Source organism: Quercus lobata, chromosome 1 (assembly GCF_001633185.2).
Source record: "Quercus lobata isolate SW786 chromosome 1, ValleyOak3.0 Primary Assembly, whole genome shotgun sequence".
NCBI lineage: Eukaryota > Viridiplantae > Streptophyta > Magnoliopsida > Fagales > Fagaceae > Quercus > Quercus lobata.
In genome coordinates, this window is record NC_044904.1 from 4,571,447 (window position 1) to 4,591,297 (window position 19,851).

The 19,851-nt window shown below is 35.3% G+C and overlaps 3 protein-coding genes across 3 annotated transcripts; 2 read left to right on the top strand and 1 right to left on the bottom strand.

Annotated features, from left to right (window-relative positions):
* Positions 1-7,629: 7,629 nt before the first annotated feature.
* Positions 7,630-10,563, top strand: LOC115994070 (receptor-like protein 46). Its single transcript, XM_031118093.1, has one exon. It carries the CDS (start codon positions 7,630-7,632, stop codon positions 10,561-10,563), a length of 2,934 nt encoding a protein of 977 aa, XP_030973953.1.
* Positions 10,564-12,088: 1,525 nt separating this feature from the next.
* LOC115975346 (photosystem II 5 kDa protein, chloroplastic-like) lies at positions 12,089-12,641 on the top strand. Its single transcript, XM_031096094.1, has one exon. It carries the CDS (start codon positions 12,179-12,181, stop codon positions 12,509-12,511), a length of 333 nt encoding a protein of 110 aa, XP_030951954.1. The 5' UTR covers positions 12,089-12,178; the 3' UTR covers positions 12,512-12,641.
* Positions 12,642-13,229: 588 nt separating this feature from the next.
* On the bottom strand, positions 13,230-18,352 carry LOC115975339 (sulfite reductase [ferredoxin], chloroplastic-like). Its single transcript, XM_031096081.1, has 8 exons — positions 17,985-18,352; positions 15,936-16,718; positions 15,559-15,855; positions 15,063-15,260; positions 14,357-14,491; positions 14,132-14,248; positions 13,881-14,039; positions 13,230-13,727 (listed from the first exon to the last, which is right to left on the bottom strand). The coding sequence occupies exons 1-8, from the start codon at positions 18,177-18,179 to the stop codon at positions 13,521-13,523; spliced, it is 2,091 nt and encodes a 696-aa protein (XP_030951941.1). The 5' UTR covers positions 18,180-18,352; the 3' UTR covers positions 13,230-13,520.
* Between the last annotated feature and the right edge of the window lie 1,499 nt (positions 18,353-19,851).

Genomic DNA, 19,851 nt, shown 5'->3' on the forward strand with positions numbered 1-19,851 from the left:
ATCCGAATCCACACCGCCGATTTGAAACCCAGCCTATTCGAAACCCACCGGAGCAAACCCATTCAAAAAAATCATCACCGGAACTACCAATGATCCACCCACTGATCAACAAATCTACTGTTTCAAACCGAAACACCCACCGATCAACCCAACCGATCCACCCACCAAACCCAGCTCGACGATCAACAACACCCACCACACCCACGCCGTCGCCCACGAGCCAAGCACCGGACCCACAACCCAACCACGACCCAAACACCGGACCCACAACCCAACCACAACCCAAACACCGGACCCACAACCCAACCACAACCCAAACACCGAACCCAACAGAGAAGGAAGAGAGAAGAAAGAGAGAGCAGAGGTTGCGTTTGGGTCGGGTCCGTAGAGAGGAAAGAGCAAAGATGGAGAAAAGAGAAGAGATGGAAGAGAGAGAAAATAATTGTGGGCTGTGAGGAAAAAAACGGATTGAATAAAATATATATTTTTATTTTAGCATTGTGCTACAGTACAATTCTAAGTATAGAATTGTACTGTAGCACTATTGCAAAAATTTTTGCAATAGTATGGTTTAGCATTGTTTGATGCAAGTGGTTTTGTCCTCTAAAATGTCAAAAATGCCTTAAATATACCTTTAGCATTTTTCAATGCTAGTGCTCAAGTTAAAACCAATTAAAGTAAATTGATTGAGTTCCTTGCCAATAGTGGATTCAACATAATAGATATAATGGGATAAACTGTTGTCATTTTGATTTTGTTTCATGTCTTGAATTGTCTATATCATTATTACTACAACTAAGCAAGTCTAAGAAAGTTATATTACTACTCAAATTTGAAGCTTGGTCTATCTCCCTCATGTTATGATCTTTGTTTGTATCTTTGCAGTATATATTTTCAAAGTCTGGTGATGGAAAAATTAAGACTTAATTGTACAATATGCATGTGTTCAATCGGTACTAGTTCTGAATGTGTGTATATATATAACTTTTGGGAGTTTTGCTTTATTAATTTAAGAATTGTGAATTACTTAATTTGTAAGATTCAGTAACTATGCACTTGTAGTGAGTTGTTGACAACATAAACAAACGTCTGGTATTAACAGTTTATAAAAATCTCCCCTAACAACCCAATAACGTTCTATGTTAGATGGCACTTCTAGACCTTAGAAAAGCATAAAAGTTAAATATTTCCTTCCACTGTATTTTATTTTATTATTACCGTTTATTTTATTTTTTAAATGCTATCTTGCAAAATGTCTATAACATAAATATTATTAACTGAATTTCCTATTTCTAAATTTCGTTAGATCTTATTATCAATAAATTTCCTATGCATCATATGGATTTGAGTCTAGTTAAGAATATTGTTGTGGAATGAAAAGTCAAGCATGTAATTATTGAGTAAATTATTTAGTTTTTTTTATTTTTTATATAAGATAAAATTCTACTCTAGCCTAATCAAAATGTATATGTGTGTGAAACTTCTTCCTGGAGACTTGAATCCCGACCCTTACCCTCCACACTCCACAAGCACTTATACTTATAGAGTAACCATCGCACCAAGGGAGTGCAATGGTATTATTTAGTATTTCAAAAGTATACCGATGTGGTATTCTCTTTTATTATATAATAATAATGTATTTAATTAATCAAATTCATGATTAAAATACATTATTATATGATAGACCCAGTTATTAAATTTAAACAAACCCACATCCCTCCATCCGTGAAAGGATTTCTTAGCCAAAACCGAAACCTTCATATCATCCATGCAGATGGAGGTGTTGAATCAGACTTGTACGCTTCTCCATTATTTTTCTGAAAAATAAGTGGCCAAAATTTTATTAAACTTTTTTTTTTGAGAGAAAAAAAATTTGTTTAAACTAATTCCATGCATGGAAAGAGACAAAAATAAGTATTATTTTTCCAAGTCAAGTCACGGGCAGTTCCCATGTTTATTCTGACTTGACTTGGAAAATAACAAGTGAGTTTCTAGACCGTGTCTGCCAAATCTCAGGCCTTTATTTCCTAAATTTACGAAACAACTCTCTCTATGGCTCAATCCCAAATTGCATTAAGAACCTCACCAAACTACAAATTCTTGATCTCTCCAACAACCATCTAATTGGAGATATCCCTCCAAAGTTTGGAAATTTCGCTAGTATGATTGAAACACCTAGCATAATTAGTTTTCTCAACAATATGTATTTTAATGGTGGTTTTGACAAGGAAAATCACAAAAATGATAGTGATTGTGAATTGGAAGCGATCAAAACAAGGTCTCCCATGGATAAACCCCGGATTCTACTCTTTGTTAGACTTGTCAATGAACCAACTTCTAGTGAAATTCCAGCTTTATTAGGTAGTATGTAAAGATTCTCAATATCTCACATAACAACCTTTCTGAGAGGATACCAATAAATTTTGGTGATTTAAGGAATCTAGAGATTTTGAACTTATCACACAACAATCTATCAAGCTCAATTCTACCATCACTAGCAAACTTACAACAATTATTTTGGATGTGGGTAACAACAAACTCACATCAATGCTAATGAATGCCTAAGAATATTGGTTTAGAAACCTTTTTTTTTTTTAGAAAAATTTATACAAAAGAAAAAAAAAATGTTTAGGAACTATTTTAAAAAAAAATTAAAAAAAATGTAACTAACTTCCTTTACTATTTAAAAAAAAAAAAAATTAAATAATCTATTACCAAATACTCTAAGAATACCCATTAAGAAAATCTTTCCTTTTTAGACAACCTTGCTGTTAGTTGCTCTAGTTTCTATGGGTTTGGCATTCATTGTTGCCATTTCTTCTACACCATAGCTACAATAGGCTCTCCTTCACAATCTCGCATGATACTTTTTTTTTTTTAAACACATGATAACACAATTCCTATAACACAGTTCCTACTATTTCGCATGTTCCAAGCTATAAAAAATTTTAAATGAAGCCAAGTATTTGAATGGTTTGGTATTTTTTTTTTTTTTAAATACTATTTGAATTCCTACTATTTCGTATGTTCCATCATCAATAATTCTGCTTCAACAAAAAGCACATTGAAATGGTTAGATTCATGGAATTCCAGCTCGGATTGTTGCCACTGGTATAGGGTCTTTAGTAGTTCCAAGACCGTGCGAGCTCTATATTTGAGCGATATCACGTGGTATTCACTGTAGTTGCCTTCAACCATCTTGACACCGCTCTTTCACATGATTAACAGTTTGATGGATGCACCTTGATGTTGGGTGCCGACACCCACATGTCCAGCCCAACCTTTTGCTTAGCTCATTAAATGAGCTTGTTGGACAAGTGCTGAGAAGTCAGCAAAGTGAAATGTGTTTTGCTGGAGTAGCTTGACCAAAAGAGAAGAATTGGATTCATCTTTTTCTCTATAATGATGTACAAAAGTTCAGCAACATTTACGAAGTGATATACAAAAGTCAAGCCATATAAATGAAGATGTGATGTTAAACTTGTGAGACACGTTGAAGGAAGAAAAGAGGAAAAGCATGAAATGGGATGTACAAAAGTTAAGCCACATAAATGAAGATGTGAGGTTAAACTTGTGAGACACGGTGAAGGAAGAAAAGAGGAAAAAGGATGAAATGAGTTTTGCTGGAGAAGCTTGACCAAAAGAGAAGAATTGGATACATCCTTTTCTCTATAATGATGTACAAAAGTTCAGCAACATTTGATGAAGTGATGTATAAAAATCAGGCAACATAAATGAAGATGTGATGTTAAACTTGTGAGACACGTTGAAGGAAGAAAAGAGGAAAATGATGAAATGGGTTTTGCTGGAGTAGCTTGACCAAAAGAGAAGAATTGGATTCATCTTTTTCTCTAGAATGACTACAAAAGTCCAGCAACATTTATAAAGTGATATAAAAAAGTCAAGTCACATAAATGAAGACGTGATGTTAAATTTGTGAGACACGTTGAAGGAAGAAAAGAGGAAAAGGATGAAAAAATATCAAGTACACCATTCGGCCAGTGAGCAAGAAGAGGAAAAGTCCTAGCGAGTGAGATTACGTGAGTGAGAGCAAGTAAAAGAGAAGAAAAAAATAGATAGAGTTAAGAGAAAATTGTGAGAGATAGATAGTGAGAAGAGAACAATGAGTGAAAAAAAAAAAAAAAAAAAAAAAATTTATTCAAGTTTTATCTTTAAGTGTTGTAATATCTATTTAATATAGTGAAATTATTCGGAGTTTATCTTATGATTTTTTCTTTTAATGAAAAATGGTTTCCATGTAAATTTTTGTATTCTTGTGTGGTTGTACTTCCGCTGTGCTTGCTAAAATTTATTCACAGTTATATAAAAAATTTTCCCAACACTTGACTAGCTTAATTGTCCATCAATCTAATACGAGGAGAATTGCCACGTGATGGCTTTGGCAATTTGACCAAATTAGTTCATATTTGGAGGGATAAAAAAATAAAAGCATTCTCAATGCTGAAATGAGAGGTGAAGTGGAGTTTTTGAAAGCTATTACTTCTATAAGAGGTAGATTAGTAGCTAAAACTAAGGTTAAGAACACTGTTCAATGAAGGATGTTATGCCATTAGGATCCCTTCTATGTTTTTTATTGTTAAATTGTTGTTTTATGTTGTAGTTTAGTAGCCATTGAGGCTTATTTCTCTTTATATTGGTGTTGTTGCTTTCTGGTTAATTTGATTTCTTTTTGGCAAAAAGTTAAGTAATACTTAAAGATATTGGTTTAGGAATTAGGAGTTATTTAAAAAAAAATTAAAAAAAAAAAATGTAACTAACTTTTTTGATAGTGTTTTTATATTTTCTCATGAAAGTGGTAATATTAAAACTTTTTTAAAATAGTCTATTAACAAATACTCTCAGGTCATTTTTTAACAAAATCCTTCTTTTTTTGGACAACCTTACTGCTAGTTGTTAAAGTTTCTATGCATTCGGCATTCATTACTGCCGTTTATTGAAGATCACAACTAGTTTATTAACAAAGAAAACGAAACGTTATAAAGGAAACAAGAATAAAGATATTTTTTTCTGCTAAGACTCTTATAATTCAACTAGTCAACATTTTTAGATGTTTTCAATGGGAACCTACACAATTCAAATTTCTCTCTCCTAACTATTGAATTACAAAAAAAAAAAAAAAAGTAGATATTTAAAAAAAAAATGAAAATGAAAATGAAGATATCCAACTTAATGGGCTTAAAGGAGCCATAGGAGGGAATGTGATTGTGAGGTGAAATATCCTAACTACCGGGATTTCACTGCCCATTAAAATCCCTCTAAAGTCTAGTGTAGACCTACTTATCAAACTGACGTGATCACATACGGTTCTTTTAACGTATCAAGATCCTCTTTTCAAACAAAAAAACTCAGGGATTAGTGTAGTTTTTTGGTTTGACAAACTTGCTTCTTTCTAGAACTGGAAATAGATCACAAGCCAAACCATCGTACCTTCTAGCTAAACCGGTGACTTGACTTAACTAAGGCCATGATCGCTACTATTTTTATTCCACACCTACAACTCAGCAAGACCACTGCTCCCCGAACTTCATTTTTCTTTTTATAAGCATCCAATTCCAAGTCCAACAAAGAAAAAAAAAAATACTCAGTGATCTACCACTGTTGTGGCTGTGTGATTGCACTCACACCGGTCTCACGCAGTCAACAATTGTGGCTGTGTGATTGTACTCACACAGTCAACAATTGTGGCTATGAGTTTCTCCTTTTTCTTTCTTTTACCAAGGTCACGTGAGAAAAGATTGTGAAAAAAAGTAGCGAAAGAGTTTGAAACACAAGCAATTAAGTTATATATCACAAAAAACTCAAGTTCCCTAAATTCGATTTTCAAGTAAATTTTTTTTAAGAACTTGATTTTTGTAAATTCGAGTTTCATGTCAAACTCAAGTTTCACAAACTTGAATTTCAAAAAAGTAATACATTATTAAATATTTCTCAAATAATGGTAAAACACTAATAATTTCGAAAAATAGTAGTATTTGACTATTGTAAGGACTCAATTTGTAACGATTCTAAATTGGTATTAGATTCGAACGTTAAAGGCTCAAATAATAAATTTGTAAAAAGTGAGCTAAAAGGCTAGGCCTTGGTGAATGGACAATCGTTAGTCATGGCGTTCATGATGACCGCACAGAGGTAAACTGAGCTTATCTAGGAAGACTTTCTTCTTAGCACGGCCTGGGTGGCTCCGGTCCTTGGACCTCATCCGAGGAGCTTAATGTTCTTATTATACCTTTTATACTAGGTTACAATGATCCTAGAGACGATACATCCTCCTCTCTCTTGGTGTGGATGAATTCTTACATTATATAACCCTTCTCAGTTGATCCTGACCTTCTATCTGTTGATCAAGCAGGTAACTACTCAAGTGCTTGTCCCATCAGCCGTCTTCCCCCACTTTCTGTTAGTTGAAGTAACCGAAACCACACTGTTCAGGGGTCTTTTCCCCATTAATGCGGCCAGGACGTTTGTTGGCGCATTCAATGCGGAGGTGATAACTTTTCCTTAAACCGCTCCTACACCGTACCCCTGTGCGTGTCCTACTGCACTCGCCCTTTCTTCTGGAAGCGCTCTGGGGGCTGCCTTTGATGGCATGCCGTTCTTTCTTTCTAGGTTTTGGGATGCCGAGGACAGGATCGTCCTCGGCTACATCTCTAGGCCATTGGGACTTTCGTTGCATGTCCTCAGCAACGTCTATCCTCAACACGGGCCTTGGGCCCTAATGTAAAGTGGGCCGAAATTACAAATTCTCTGGCCCCAGAACTATTTTTGCCGGAAAGAGAAAATAAGAAAATTCATTCTGCCAAAAGTAGTTATTTAAATGTAGTGTAAAAATTATATCAACAATTTTGTTTTCTTTCTCTACTTTATTACAATCCAGATTGAATAACAAAAATGGATAAAACCTTCAAATTAAAACAATTTCATAATTTTAATCCTTGATAATTCGATGTCGAAAAATGAACTATTTGAATTTTGAATATTTTCCTTAAATACACTATAAGGCATCAACCAATATCACAATTTTGTTTTTTATTCTCAATTTCATAAAATTCAAGACTTTAATTAATAAAATTAAAAAAATTTAAAAAACCTAGTGAAGAGTCAAGAAACTTCCTTGAGAGATTATTATTATCACCTTAGCAGTTTGTTGTGGGACAAGTGTGTGAAGACAGTCCACGTCCTTGGCGTGTTAACGCGGGTGAAATTCAGATCCACTCTGGTGATTTGTCTGTGACATAGCAGATAACAAACCCTATCAGAATCAGTGAATATCCACCACGTGTTCATTGTCATGTGAAAATGTGGGTCCCTGTAAACGAAGAGATTCTATCTGGTGGTACTCACTTAGATTGGCTTCAACGAATAGGATCAAAGGGAGCCTTATGTACTTTCACTTTTGTCACGAGGCGCTGTCACGCTGTACTTGCTTGTGGACCTTTGGGGCTTCATGCATGTACTAATTGTTGACTTGACTTCTTTTAACAAAAAAAAAAAAAAAAATTGTTAACTTGACTTGACTTAGGCCACGATCACTCCTATATTTATTCTACACCCACAGGCTCACTTCTCCCCCAACTTCCAAGTCCAACAAAGAAAGAAAAACACTCAACAATGGCCAAACTCAGCCTACTACTACCACTACTACTACCTGTACTTCTCACCTTCGTCGCCACTTCTCTCTCTTGTCCTGAACATCAAAAACAAGCCCTTCTCCACTTTAAAGCCTCCATCATCAATGCTACTTCTTCAACAAAAAGCACATTGAATCGGTTAGATTCATGGAATTCCAGCTCCGATTGTTGCCACTGGGATGGGGTCAATTGTAGTTCTCACTTTGGTTCCAAGACTGTGCTAGCTCTATATTTGGACGATATCATCACGTCAAATTCACAGGAGCCAGTGTGGTTACCTTCCACCATTTCGACACCGCTCTTTCACATTAGAAGCTTGACGCACCTTGACTTGTCCAACAATTCAATACAAGGAGAATTACCACGTGATGGCTTTGGCAATTTGACCAAATTAGTTCATCTTGATTTGGGTCTTAATAGCTTCAATGGCTCCATTCCCTCTCAATTATTTCACTTGAGGTATCTTCAATATCTTGATTTGAGTTACAATTCATTCCAGGGAGAATTGCCACGTGATGGCTTTGGCAATTTGACCAAATTAGTTCATCTTAATTTGGAGACTATTTACTTCAAGGGCTCCTTTCCCTCTCAACTATTTCACTTGAGGTATCTTCAATATCTTGATTTGAGTTCCAATTCAATACAAGGAGAATTGCCATGTGATGGCTTTGGCAATTTGACCAAATTAGTTCATCTTGATTTGTGGGATAACAACTTCAATGGCTCCATTTCCTCTCAACTTTTTCACTTGAGGTATCTTCAATATCTTGATTTGAGTTCCAATTCATTCCAGGGAGAATTGCCACGTGATGGCTTTGGCAATTTGACCAAATTAGTTCATCTTGCTTTGGGTGGTAATCACTTCAATGGCTCCATTCCCTCTCAACTTTTTCACTTGAGGTATCTTCAGTATCTTGGTTTGAGTTACAATTCATTCCATGGTACTCTAAGTGGAGAAGTAGCATCTCTTCAAAATTTGAGGGTATTGCAACTGGATGGTACTTTTTCTTCGGAAAATATCCCTATGGAGATTCCTAAGGAGATAACGAATATGACAAAGTTGCAGGAATTCTCTCTTAGAGGAAACAATTTCTTCGGTAAAATTCCGTCTTCAATTCTAAATTTGAAGGAATTGAAAATATTGGACTTGAGCTACAATTCATTGTCAGGGGAAATTCCTGCTGATATTGGCAATCTATCTAACATAACTAATTTGTTATTGATTGACAGCAAGTTGACAGGCAGAATCCCATCATCTATACAGAAGTTGACAAAGTTGGAAACACTTTGTTTGGACAATAACATGCTTGTTGGAGAAATTCCGTCCGGGTTGTTCAATATCAAGGGCTTGAAGAGTCTTGTGCTTGGAGGCAATCATCTCACTTGGAATAACAATGCAAAGATAGTGCCGAGGTTCATGCTATCTGAGTTGTCTCTGAAGTCTTGTGGTCTTGTAGGAGAAATTCCAAACTGGATTTCTACACAGAAGACTCTCAAAACCTTGGACTTGAGTGAGAACCAACTAGAAGGAACGTTCCCGCAATGGCTTGCTGAAATGGAAGTTGTAAGTATAAAGTTGTCAGATAACAATCTCACAGGTTCTCTCCCACCTTCTCTCTTCAACTTTCACAATTTAGCTATTCTTGACTTATCTCAAAACAACTTCCATGGAGAACTACCAAGCAACATTGGTAATGCCACTGCACTCAAAATTCTTGGGTTGGATGACAACAATTTTTCGGGGAAGCTTCCGGCATCCATCGTCAATATTTCTGCACTCACATTATTATGTTTGTCGAACAACAAATTTTCTGGCAACACTTTGCCAGATTTCAGGGCTAATGAGCACCTCCAACTCATTGATTTATCTTCAAATGAATTCTCAGGTGAGATTCCAACAAACTTTTCCAATCATACAAAAATTCTTGCATTGGGCAAAAATAATTTTTTTGGCAAACTGTCCAAAAACCTTATTCATCTGGGCAAGCTTGAATACCTAGACATATATGACAACAAAATTACAGGTGAATTGCCAAACTTCATCTTCCAAATCTCCAACCTTCGTACCCTAAATTTACGAAACAACTTTCTCCATGGTTCAATCCCTAATTGTATTTCCAATCTTACTAATATCCATTTTCTTGATCTTTCAAACAATTTTCTTGTTGGAGAAATCCCTGCAAAGTTTGGAAATCTTGTTAGTATGGAAACAACCATCGAATTTTCATATCTCAATGATTCAAATTTCGATGATCTTTTATATTTTATGTCTTTAAACATTTTTGATATCGCACTCGAGCAATACAACATAGATGATGTGACTATTATTTGGAAGAAGTCAAAACAAAATCTATCATTGGATAGACTCAACATCTACCATTTGTTAGACTTGTCAATGAACCAACTTTCCGGTGAAATTCCAGCTTCTTTAGGCAATTTGAAAGCTCTAAAGCATCTCAACATCTCACACAACAACCTTTATGGGAGGTTACCAACAAGTCTTGGTTGTTTAGAGAACCTAGAGAGTTTGGACTTATCACATAATAATTTATCGGGCTCAATTCCGCAATCACTAGCAAAATTGCAACAACTGACAACTCTGGATGTCAGTAACAACAAACTCACAGGTAAGATTCCAATTGGTAACCAAATGGATACAATGGATGATCCAAGTTCTTATGCAAACAACAGTGGTTTGTGCGGAATGCAAATTCGAGTGCCATGTCCAGAAGATTTGCCACCAACAAAACCACCAAGGGTTGAAAATAAGGAAACATGGTTCTCATGGGAAGGACTGGGAATTGGATACGCAATTGGCTTCTTTGTAACAGTGGGAATCCTATATCTTACTGATAGTTTTGTACCCACAAAACCTCCAAATTACCGCCATCAACAAAGAAGGCAAAGAGTATAAATGTCAAGTCTCTTACAAGTTATGCATGCAGTGGTCAAAGATCTAAATCTCAGCATTGTAAAAAGCAGCTAGATCTGCTCTTTTCTCTAGGATCTCTTTTTTCTTCAATAAAGATAATCTTCCCCCTGCCTTGTTGCCTGCTTGTAAGGATGATTATCCCCCTTGTATTTTCAGTTTTTAACTAATGCATTGCAGATTATCCAGAGAAAAAAAAAAAAGGCTTTCAATCAAGCAAATGGTGACAAGTAGTCATTTATAAGTATCAGCAAGTAAGTTGGCTTGTAAGGCTACAATTTATCATATCTAGAGGGATAAAAAAAAATAAAAAAAAAAAAATAAAAAAAAAAAGCATTCTCAATGCTAAAATGAGAGGTGAAGTGGAGTTTATGAAAGGTATTACTTCTGTAACAGCTAGATTAGCAACTAAAACTAAGGTTAAGAACAATGCTCAATGAAAGATGTTATGTTGTTAGGATCCCTTCTATGTTTTTTATCTTTAAATTGTTGTTTTATGTTGTACTTTAGTAGCCAGTGAGATTTATTTCTCTTTATATTGGTGTTGCTGCTTTCTAGTTAATTTAGTTCTTTTTAGCGAAAAGTTAACAAATACTTAAGGATATTGGTTTAGGAACTATTTTTATAAAAAAATTATAAAAAAGAAAAAAATGTAACTAGCTTTTTTGACAGTTTTTTTTTTTTTTTCTCGTGAAAGTGATGGTATTAAAACTTTTTTAAAATAGTCTATTAGCAAATACTCTAAGGACACCCATTAACAAAATCCTTCTTTTTTAGACAACCTTACTGCTAGTTGATATAGTTTCTATGCATTTGGCATTCATTACTCCTGTTTCTTCTTCACCATAGCTACAATAGGCTCTCCTTCACAATCTCACATGATAACATTTTTTTTTAAACGCACAATTATACAATTCCTATTATTTCTTATGTTCCAAGCTATAAAAAATTTAAATGAAGCCAAGCATTTGAATTGTTTGGTATTAAAAAAATAAACTATTTCACTTGTTTGCAATACTGATTACTGGAATTTTCATTGCTGCGTTTGTGTTTTTAAGTTAATTTCAGCGGTGCAGGAATTATTGATCCCATCAGTATTATCTTACATCCATTGTACTAATCTTTAGATATTGCCCTTTCTTTTTTGCTAATTTACCAATATGCTGGTATAATGATAATGTATTCTTAAGTTTTGGTATAATGATTTCATTTTGTAAATAGGGCCCTGATTTTTTTTTTTTTTTTTTTTTTTTTTTTTTTTTTTTTTTTGGCGCGGGGGGAGATCCCTAATATTTGCCACTAATTATTTTTTCTTTTTCCTTTTTCGATGCCACAAGTTCAAGCAAATGAAAGTACATATAAAACCAATTTGTTCTACCAAAAAGTTTTCGGTAAGATAAAAAGAACACGTGGCCAAAACCCATTTGTCCAAACATCTCTTAGGATAAGGAAATGGATATGAACTATGAAGGCCTTGTAAACATGCGATCACCATATGCTATTTGCACTTTTATCTAGCAAATAATATTCCTACACTACTCCATATATAAGATTACTTTGACAACAACAAAGAGAGTGATTAGAGTATCAGACTGCAAAGATGGCTTCCATGACCATGACTGCCTCACTCCTAGCTGGTGCAACCTCAACCGTGACCAAACAACACCCTTCTTCCTCAGCTCGCCGTGGCCTAGTTGTGGCCAAGGCCTCAGAAGGAGAAAAAACCAACTTGGAATTCAACAACAGCAAGGAAGAGAGAGGCAGTAGTGGGAGGAGGGACTTGGTCTTTGCTGCTGCTGCTGCTGCAGCATTCTCTGTTGCAAAGGTTGCTCTTGCTGATGAGCCAAGGAAAGGTTCCCCAGAAGCCAGGAAGAAGTATGCACCTATTTGTGCCACAATGCCTACTGCACGTATCTGTCACAATATCAAGTGATCAGGGTGTTTGGTTTTCTTGGTTATTGTTTATGGTTGGTTTGAGAGAAATGTAAAAGATGTAACTCATGCTTTTATGTGTATCCTTGTTATTAGAATAATGGTTAAACAGTTAAATTTGCCATTTCTAACGACTATTAGTTTATCATAGTTTTAGAAAAGGTAATACTGAGTTTAAGGTAGTTTATCAATCTTTTTTTTTCCTCCCTTTTGATTTGCCTACTCCAAGCATATGTAACCCAAGCTGTTATCAATGTTTTGAGTGCTAACTAAAAATAGGCTAGGATCAAAAATTCAGAAATGTCATTGAAAATTGGAATTATAAGTAGAAGAGTTAGGATGACACAAAAGGAGGACCTTGCCATCTGTCTGTGCATGATTTTGACTGGTTTTAGTGCCAGAATTTGGAATTCTCTATTGGGTTTTCCCTTGTGCTAGGAATTCAATCTTCAGAGAATTGGAATCAATCAAAATTCACCATGCCTCGGATTGAAGTGCACCGATGCCCAATTATAATAGCCAAGGGTGCTTTGTTTGGATCAATTAAAGCCAGTTCAAGGTCATACAAAAACTTTTGGTGGGATTTGTGAAGTTGCCTGTCAACCAAAGTTGAGGATTTCCAGGCATCTTTACCCTTTCAACATAATAAAACTTAAGAACTACAAATTGAATAACTGGATATCTCATCAGAAAACGCATCAAACAACAAATCATACACAAGTCTTAGAATAGATATTTCTGATTAATGCATGGAACTGAATTTTATTAAGCAACCATAAATAAAAACTCTCCTAACCAAATGGAAAATGGGATCCAAAATTTAGGGAAATTACACAAATTGTGCGGCAGAAAAACTGAAACACACAAAAATTTCATACAATACGGTTAATACCAGCATCACCCAGTCCTGCTGTTACCGAAGAGTAACAGACTGGAGAGAAGATCGTTCCACATTCACCTTAGCCATCCCACACGGCAGGAAAAAAATTGCAGATGACTTCCATGCCAACTCATTCACCCTTTCCATTTTGCTGGGAAGCAACAAAATTTCGGATGACTTCCATGGCTAACTGATGAGCATTCTTGTTCTGCAGTTTTGCAAGTTGGTCCACGGCTTCATACGTCTCCTTATCAGCAAAAAGCTTCAGGTTGTACCTTGATGGTGCCAACACTGGACCTTCCCATTTGTCAACCAGCTCTTGAAGTTTCTCAAATCCCTGACAAAGAACAATTGCATTCCACATCAATCACTTGGCCATTAACCTAACAAAACTTTCAATTTACCACACAAATTTTAGACAACCAACTAATTTTCCCACAAGTAGCCCAATAGATAATAAGTACAGAATCCTAGTTGCTTTGCTACTCACCATGCGGGTTGTGAAGTCGCCAAATGATTCTTTAGATTGCCTTCTACGTTTCCAATTATAAAACAAAGGTTCCAAAACTTTTTCAAGGTCTTGAAGCTTAACCTTATTCATGAAGGCTCTTGCTAATGAAGTTTGACTGGGGTTTCCACCAAGCCAGATCTGTATTTTAACACGTTAGAAATGGAATTGAATAACTTAACAAAAAGACATAATTTAAAGAGAAAAGGGGGTTGAGCACATGATTGTGATACCTGATAGCTGTTCGGACCATCACCAACCAGTCCAAGTTCAGCCATGTATGGTCTAGCACAACCATTTGGGCAGCCAGTTATCCTTATAACCACAGATTCACTATACTTGAGACCAACCTGAAATCACAAAGGCTTTACCCATTAATATGTGTCCTGACTCCTGATCCCTATATAGACGTAGTATTGACCTTCCAGCTGTATTTAGTACTCTGAATTAGCGTATACCTTCTCAAATGTTGCTCGAACCCGCTTAAGTATGTCAGGTATTCCTCGTTCAGCCTCAGTTATTGCAAGTGGGCAAAGTGGGAAGGCTGGACATGCCATTGCAGTTAAGTTGAGAGGGTCTACATACCTTGGGTGCTGTAGACAACTAAAACTAGTGAATAAATGCTCACATACAAAACAGGGTATGATCCAAAAAAATATATTAAAAAATACAAATAAGCTCAAACAAACAAATTCTATAATGAAGAGCCAAAAAGGAAAGGCCTGATTAACCATAACATGTTGCAACTTTGATGAACATTTGAATGCAGAAAGTTTAATGGAAATCCTTCAATCTAAGAAAAGGAGGAGGTGGGTGAAGAAGCAGAAAGGAAGCTAATAACCCTTGAAATCTAGTGGGACCTACATGATTTCCCATGCAATAAAAACAATTATATATTCAAGCAGTTAACAACATTCTATGACTACTGCAAACTTTGAACAAATTAATCGAGCACATAATGTCAAGGATTTGAATCAAGTCTAGTCAAATTGAGCCATTCGAGATGAAATTCTCATATACATTTCTGTTTGACCCTATGTGAAATACATTCACATAACCTACTTTGGTGAAATGTTCGACTCAATACTGATGGAAATTTTCACAGAATAGAAAGTACATCGCCACAACACCATTGATATCTACTGAAAATATTGAATATCTTACCAGAAGACCAGCTTGAGCAAGGGCAGTAGTGATGGGACGCTTCCATGAGTTGCGAATATCACACAAGATGATGTTCTGGTTTGGTGTAAGCCGCACACTCAAATCATACTTCTCTATTATCTCTCTTAATGTCGTCTTCATCTTCCCCTTAATACGGCCATTATCAACATGGAGCCCACAAAATAAACTGCCATCACCCTGTGAAAAAGATTTATGGTTGGATAAAGGGCATATACTAGGCACAATTAGCATAAAGGTATGATTTGAGAAAGCAATACATAATCAAAACCTGAAGACAGAACTAATTAACGTGAGTTTGGATTAGCCTTTTTTACTTTCAGGCTTTTAGCTTATTTGCTCATATTCTCATTTTCTTTAGTACAATTGTACTTTTGTTAACTTTCAAAAAATAAGCAATCATAAGCTTTCAACAAAAAGCTAATCCAAACCCATACTAAAGACATAAGATAAGATGTCCAGATCAATCAGAACATACCTGCTCATGCCATCCCAAGTAACTTTTAAATTCCCACTCTGGCAATTCACGAAAAGACTCAAATTTTTTTCCATAGTATTGCTCAACAACACTTCTAAACTTTTCAATACCCCAGGAGTCTATCAAATATTTCATTCTACTATACTTCCGATCATCTCTTCTCCCATGTTCTCGTTGTGTAACAACAATAGCTTTCACTGCATACAATATATCCTCTTTTGGCACAAAACCCAAAGGTTCTCCGAGACGTGGAAAAGTGGTCTCCAACCTATGTGTTCTTCCCATACCGCCACCAACCTGAAACAGAAATGTTAATGAACTATCCATTATGAGCCATAGAATTAAACATGGATACATTTAACATATGCCCATCTTACATATATGTTGAATCCCTGAGGTTCCCCTTCATCATCAGTAACAACAACAACACCAATATCATTTGTAAGAATATCAACTGAGTTGTCTGTAGGTACAGTGACTGCAATTTTGAATTTCCTTGGCAAGAACTGAGTTCCATATATAGGCTCAGCTGATTCAGGGAAATTCGTTCCATGAGAATTATCGTTGCGAGCCTTCACTACTTCAGGAGGTTCTGCGGTCATCACTTGCTCTCCATCCACCCACACATCATAGTAGAAACCAGACTGAGGAGTAAGGAGTGCAGCAATATTCTCTGCAGTTTGCTGTGCAAATTGGTAATCTTTTCTTGTAAATGGAGCAGCAGGAGCAAGAACATTCCTGTTGAGATCACCACATGCACCAAGAGTTGAGCCCATGTTTTTAATAAGGGTACTCATAACCGTCTTGAGGTCCTTCTTCAGAACTCCATGGAGCTGGAATGTTTGTCTGGTGGTCAAACGAAGTGTTCCTATTCCAAATTGGTCGGCAAGATCATCCATTGTCAAGTAGAGTCTATTTGACACTTTTCCACAAGGGTTCTTAGTACGAAGCATAAATGAGTAATTCCTTGCACCACGATCATCTCTGTTGTACTGTTGATAGCTCCCATGGAACTTGATCACTTGTGTGGCAGCCTCATTTATGTTTGGAGCATCTGTCAGCAATTCCTCATTAAGAGGGTACCTAATGTAATTACTTTGTTCTTTGATAATTTCAACCTTACTACGCTTAGTTTCAGTAGCAGTGCTGGGCCTTGCTGGCTGTAGGAAAAAGATTACACAAGTTTTCAAAAACAAGTACTTTTATTTCCTAAAAATGGAAACATATCAATCTAGCATTCAGCATCCACCAAAAGGAGTTACATTTGAGCCTATGCTTGCTAATAACAAATAAGTAATAAATTGAACTCAATTATGAAATAATCACATATGCTAATTTGAGGGAACTTTTTTTATTGCTTGTTTAAACCATGTTTCTTTTCTAGCAACAACAGAAGAATAGGAAAAAGACGGGAAATGAAATAATTAGAAAAATACATATCCTGTTAAAAAAAAAAATAGTTTTATGTAGAGTAACCAACCATAAAATGATTTGCCTATCACAAAGAAAGATTCGCACATCAGCATGCATACAAAGCCAAAAAATTGCACAAAGATTATTACCCTTTTTTCAGCTTCACACAAAAGACAGTACATGAACTAATGAAGTCTAGCATTGCAGTACCAATTCTCTCAACCATCCACACATGATTACTACCAATCTGAATAAACATAAACTACTTTGGATTCTTAGAAAAAATAACTTCTTCTTTTTTAAGGAATTTGATTAAATAAAAAACCTTAATTTGGTTCTTAGAACACGTAAAGGTCGTATCCAATGCACAAAACTCCCACTTAGGGAGAGGTCATTAGCAGGCAGCCTTGCCCACTAATTTTTCACCTTGATTCTTAGAACAAATGAGAAAAAAATATACAGCCAACTACAAAAATGACTTCTTTTCTCAAACAAATTCCATTTCTTTCTTTGAATTTGAAGATGTTAAGAACTTTTATTGTGAGCTTGAAAAATTCAAAATCTTTCCTTTTCACTTTCAAATCAGAGATTTTGACAAAATTTTCCATATCCAAATGGTGAAACATTTCAGAAAGAACAGAGGAGTTTCATCATTCCACAGCCAAAAATTACACTTACATTTTTCTCACCAACCAAACATGTATTCACAAACAGAAACACACAACAACAATGAGAAGAAACCATATACGAAAATCACTTAAAATAATCTCATTCCTTAAAGCATTTAACTTTCATTTATCATCACCCTTCTCTTTCCTTTCCCCGCACATTCTTCGCATCCAAACAGCACAAACTCCCAAAAATAAATAATAATAAAAACCAAATTAAAAAATTTAGCTTCCATTTCCTGCACTTTCTCGGCATCCAAACAACTCACAAAAACAGGAACAGAATCGAAAACATAGAGAGAATTCAAATTTCAGAAACAAAATAAAAAGAAAGAAAAATCGAACCGTGGAGACGGCTCTGATAACATGCGAAGAAGAGCTGGAAGAGGAGAGCAGGTGGGTGTGTCGTCTTCTTGTTGCTGTCGTCAGAGCAAGCGAATTGGAAGACGGCCTGAGAAGGCCGCCATGAACGAAGCTCGGAATCTGAAGCTTTGGGTCCTTTAGCAGAACCGTGTTCGCAGCTCCAAACGACGTCGTCATGGGGCCTCTCGCTCAGAAAAAGAAAAGAAGCACTGTGAGTGTGTGTGTGTTTGTATGAGAGAGTGAATGAATGAGAGAAAGGGTTGAGTAAATAGAGAGAGAGAGAGAGAGAGGCTGTTGTTGAATTGAAATTGAATGGCTGGTATGAGGAAAAGCGAAGTGGTGTCCTTTTGAAATTCCTTTCCTTTTTTATATATTAATATGTTTTATGTACCTGGTAGTGGTACAGGCTAACGTGCGCCGGTCACGTGCCTGTCATGCGCATGCATGCATTCTTTAATATGATATATGATGTATCTATGAGGATAGCCTCCACGCGCCGTATTCAATGTGGTTGCTCCAAAAAGCGGCTTTCTTTGAAAATATATTTGAATTTGAGAATTTAGATCATATTTTTCTCTAGTCACATATTGTACAGCTACAGTCCACTTTTAGTCTTATCAAGTAAAAAAGTCCATTTTTAATTAGTGATGGAATGCAACAGGTATTTGCTACATGTACCATTTCTCTTCCACCATATATATTTTACAATTGCATAAGTGACACATGTCATGTTAGTGACGTATGTTATGTTAGTTATGATTATCAATGTGTCAAATATATTTGATATTGACTACTATGTATTTATGTATTTATATTAGGTTGGAATAAAATTTATATCTTATATAAAAATGTTATTTTAAATATTTATTAATAATAATAGATTTCTTTTCTTAGAATTTTATGAATTTATTATTATTATTACTTTTTAAATTACTTATGGATTTATTATCAATGGTTAATATTAAAACCAATTTTTGTTGATGATTGATGGATATCCTTTTTGAAATTAAATGAACATAAGTAATTTTTAAAACTTTTTAAATGAACAAATGTTATTTTTTGAGTTATTCAATATGTAAAGGCGTTCAAATCTTCTATCTCATACCTAATTAATTAAATACTATTTGGACTCTATGTAAAGTTGTTTAGCATGATCTCATGAGGTTTAATTAATTGCACAACAAATAAATAAGAATTTATATTTGCTGACAATTTAACAAATTTTGATTAATAAAATTTTGGGCACAAACCCATATAACCAGACGCCGATACGGAGGGGGGTAAAAGCGCGTGGAGCTATCAATATTTAACATATGTCATATAATAGAGCGACAGACATGCAAAAAACAAATTTGGATTCCTTACTACATTGAACCTGGACAGAAACGACCACGTTGCCAAAACCAATTTTTGCTTTGGTCCAATATTTTTAGATTAGATTTTAGTATTTTAATTTTACCATGGTCTGGTCTGGTCTGGTCTGGTCAGGTAGATTTTTCAAAGACCTTATATAGATTCTGATCTAAACTAAAGTGGAGAGATTCAAATTCAGTTCGTGTTTGCCATACTTGCAACTTGCTAGAAGGCCTGTTTGTTTGTTTAGTCAAAAACCCGATAATATATATTAGAGTACTTTAAGGACCGTTTGATAACGTTGTTTTAGTAATATTGTTTGTATTTTTTGAGAATATATATATGTGAAAATACGTATAATATTATTTAAAAATTAAAACTATATTGTTAAACTACTATATCAAACAGGCCTTAATTGTAGGGACAAGGAGTAGGAGAGTACAAGTAGGACTCACTCACTTATTATTATAATTATTATTCACTTTTTTCCAAGGGA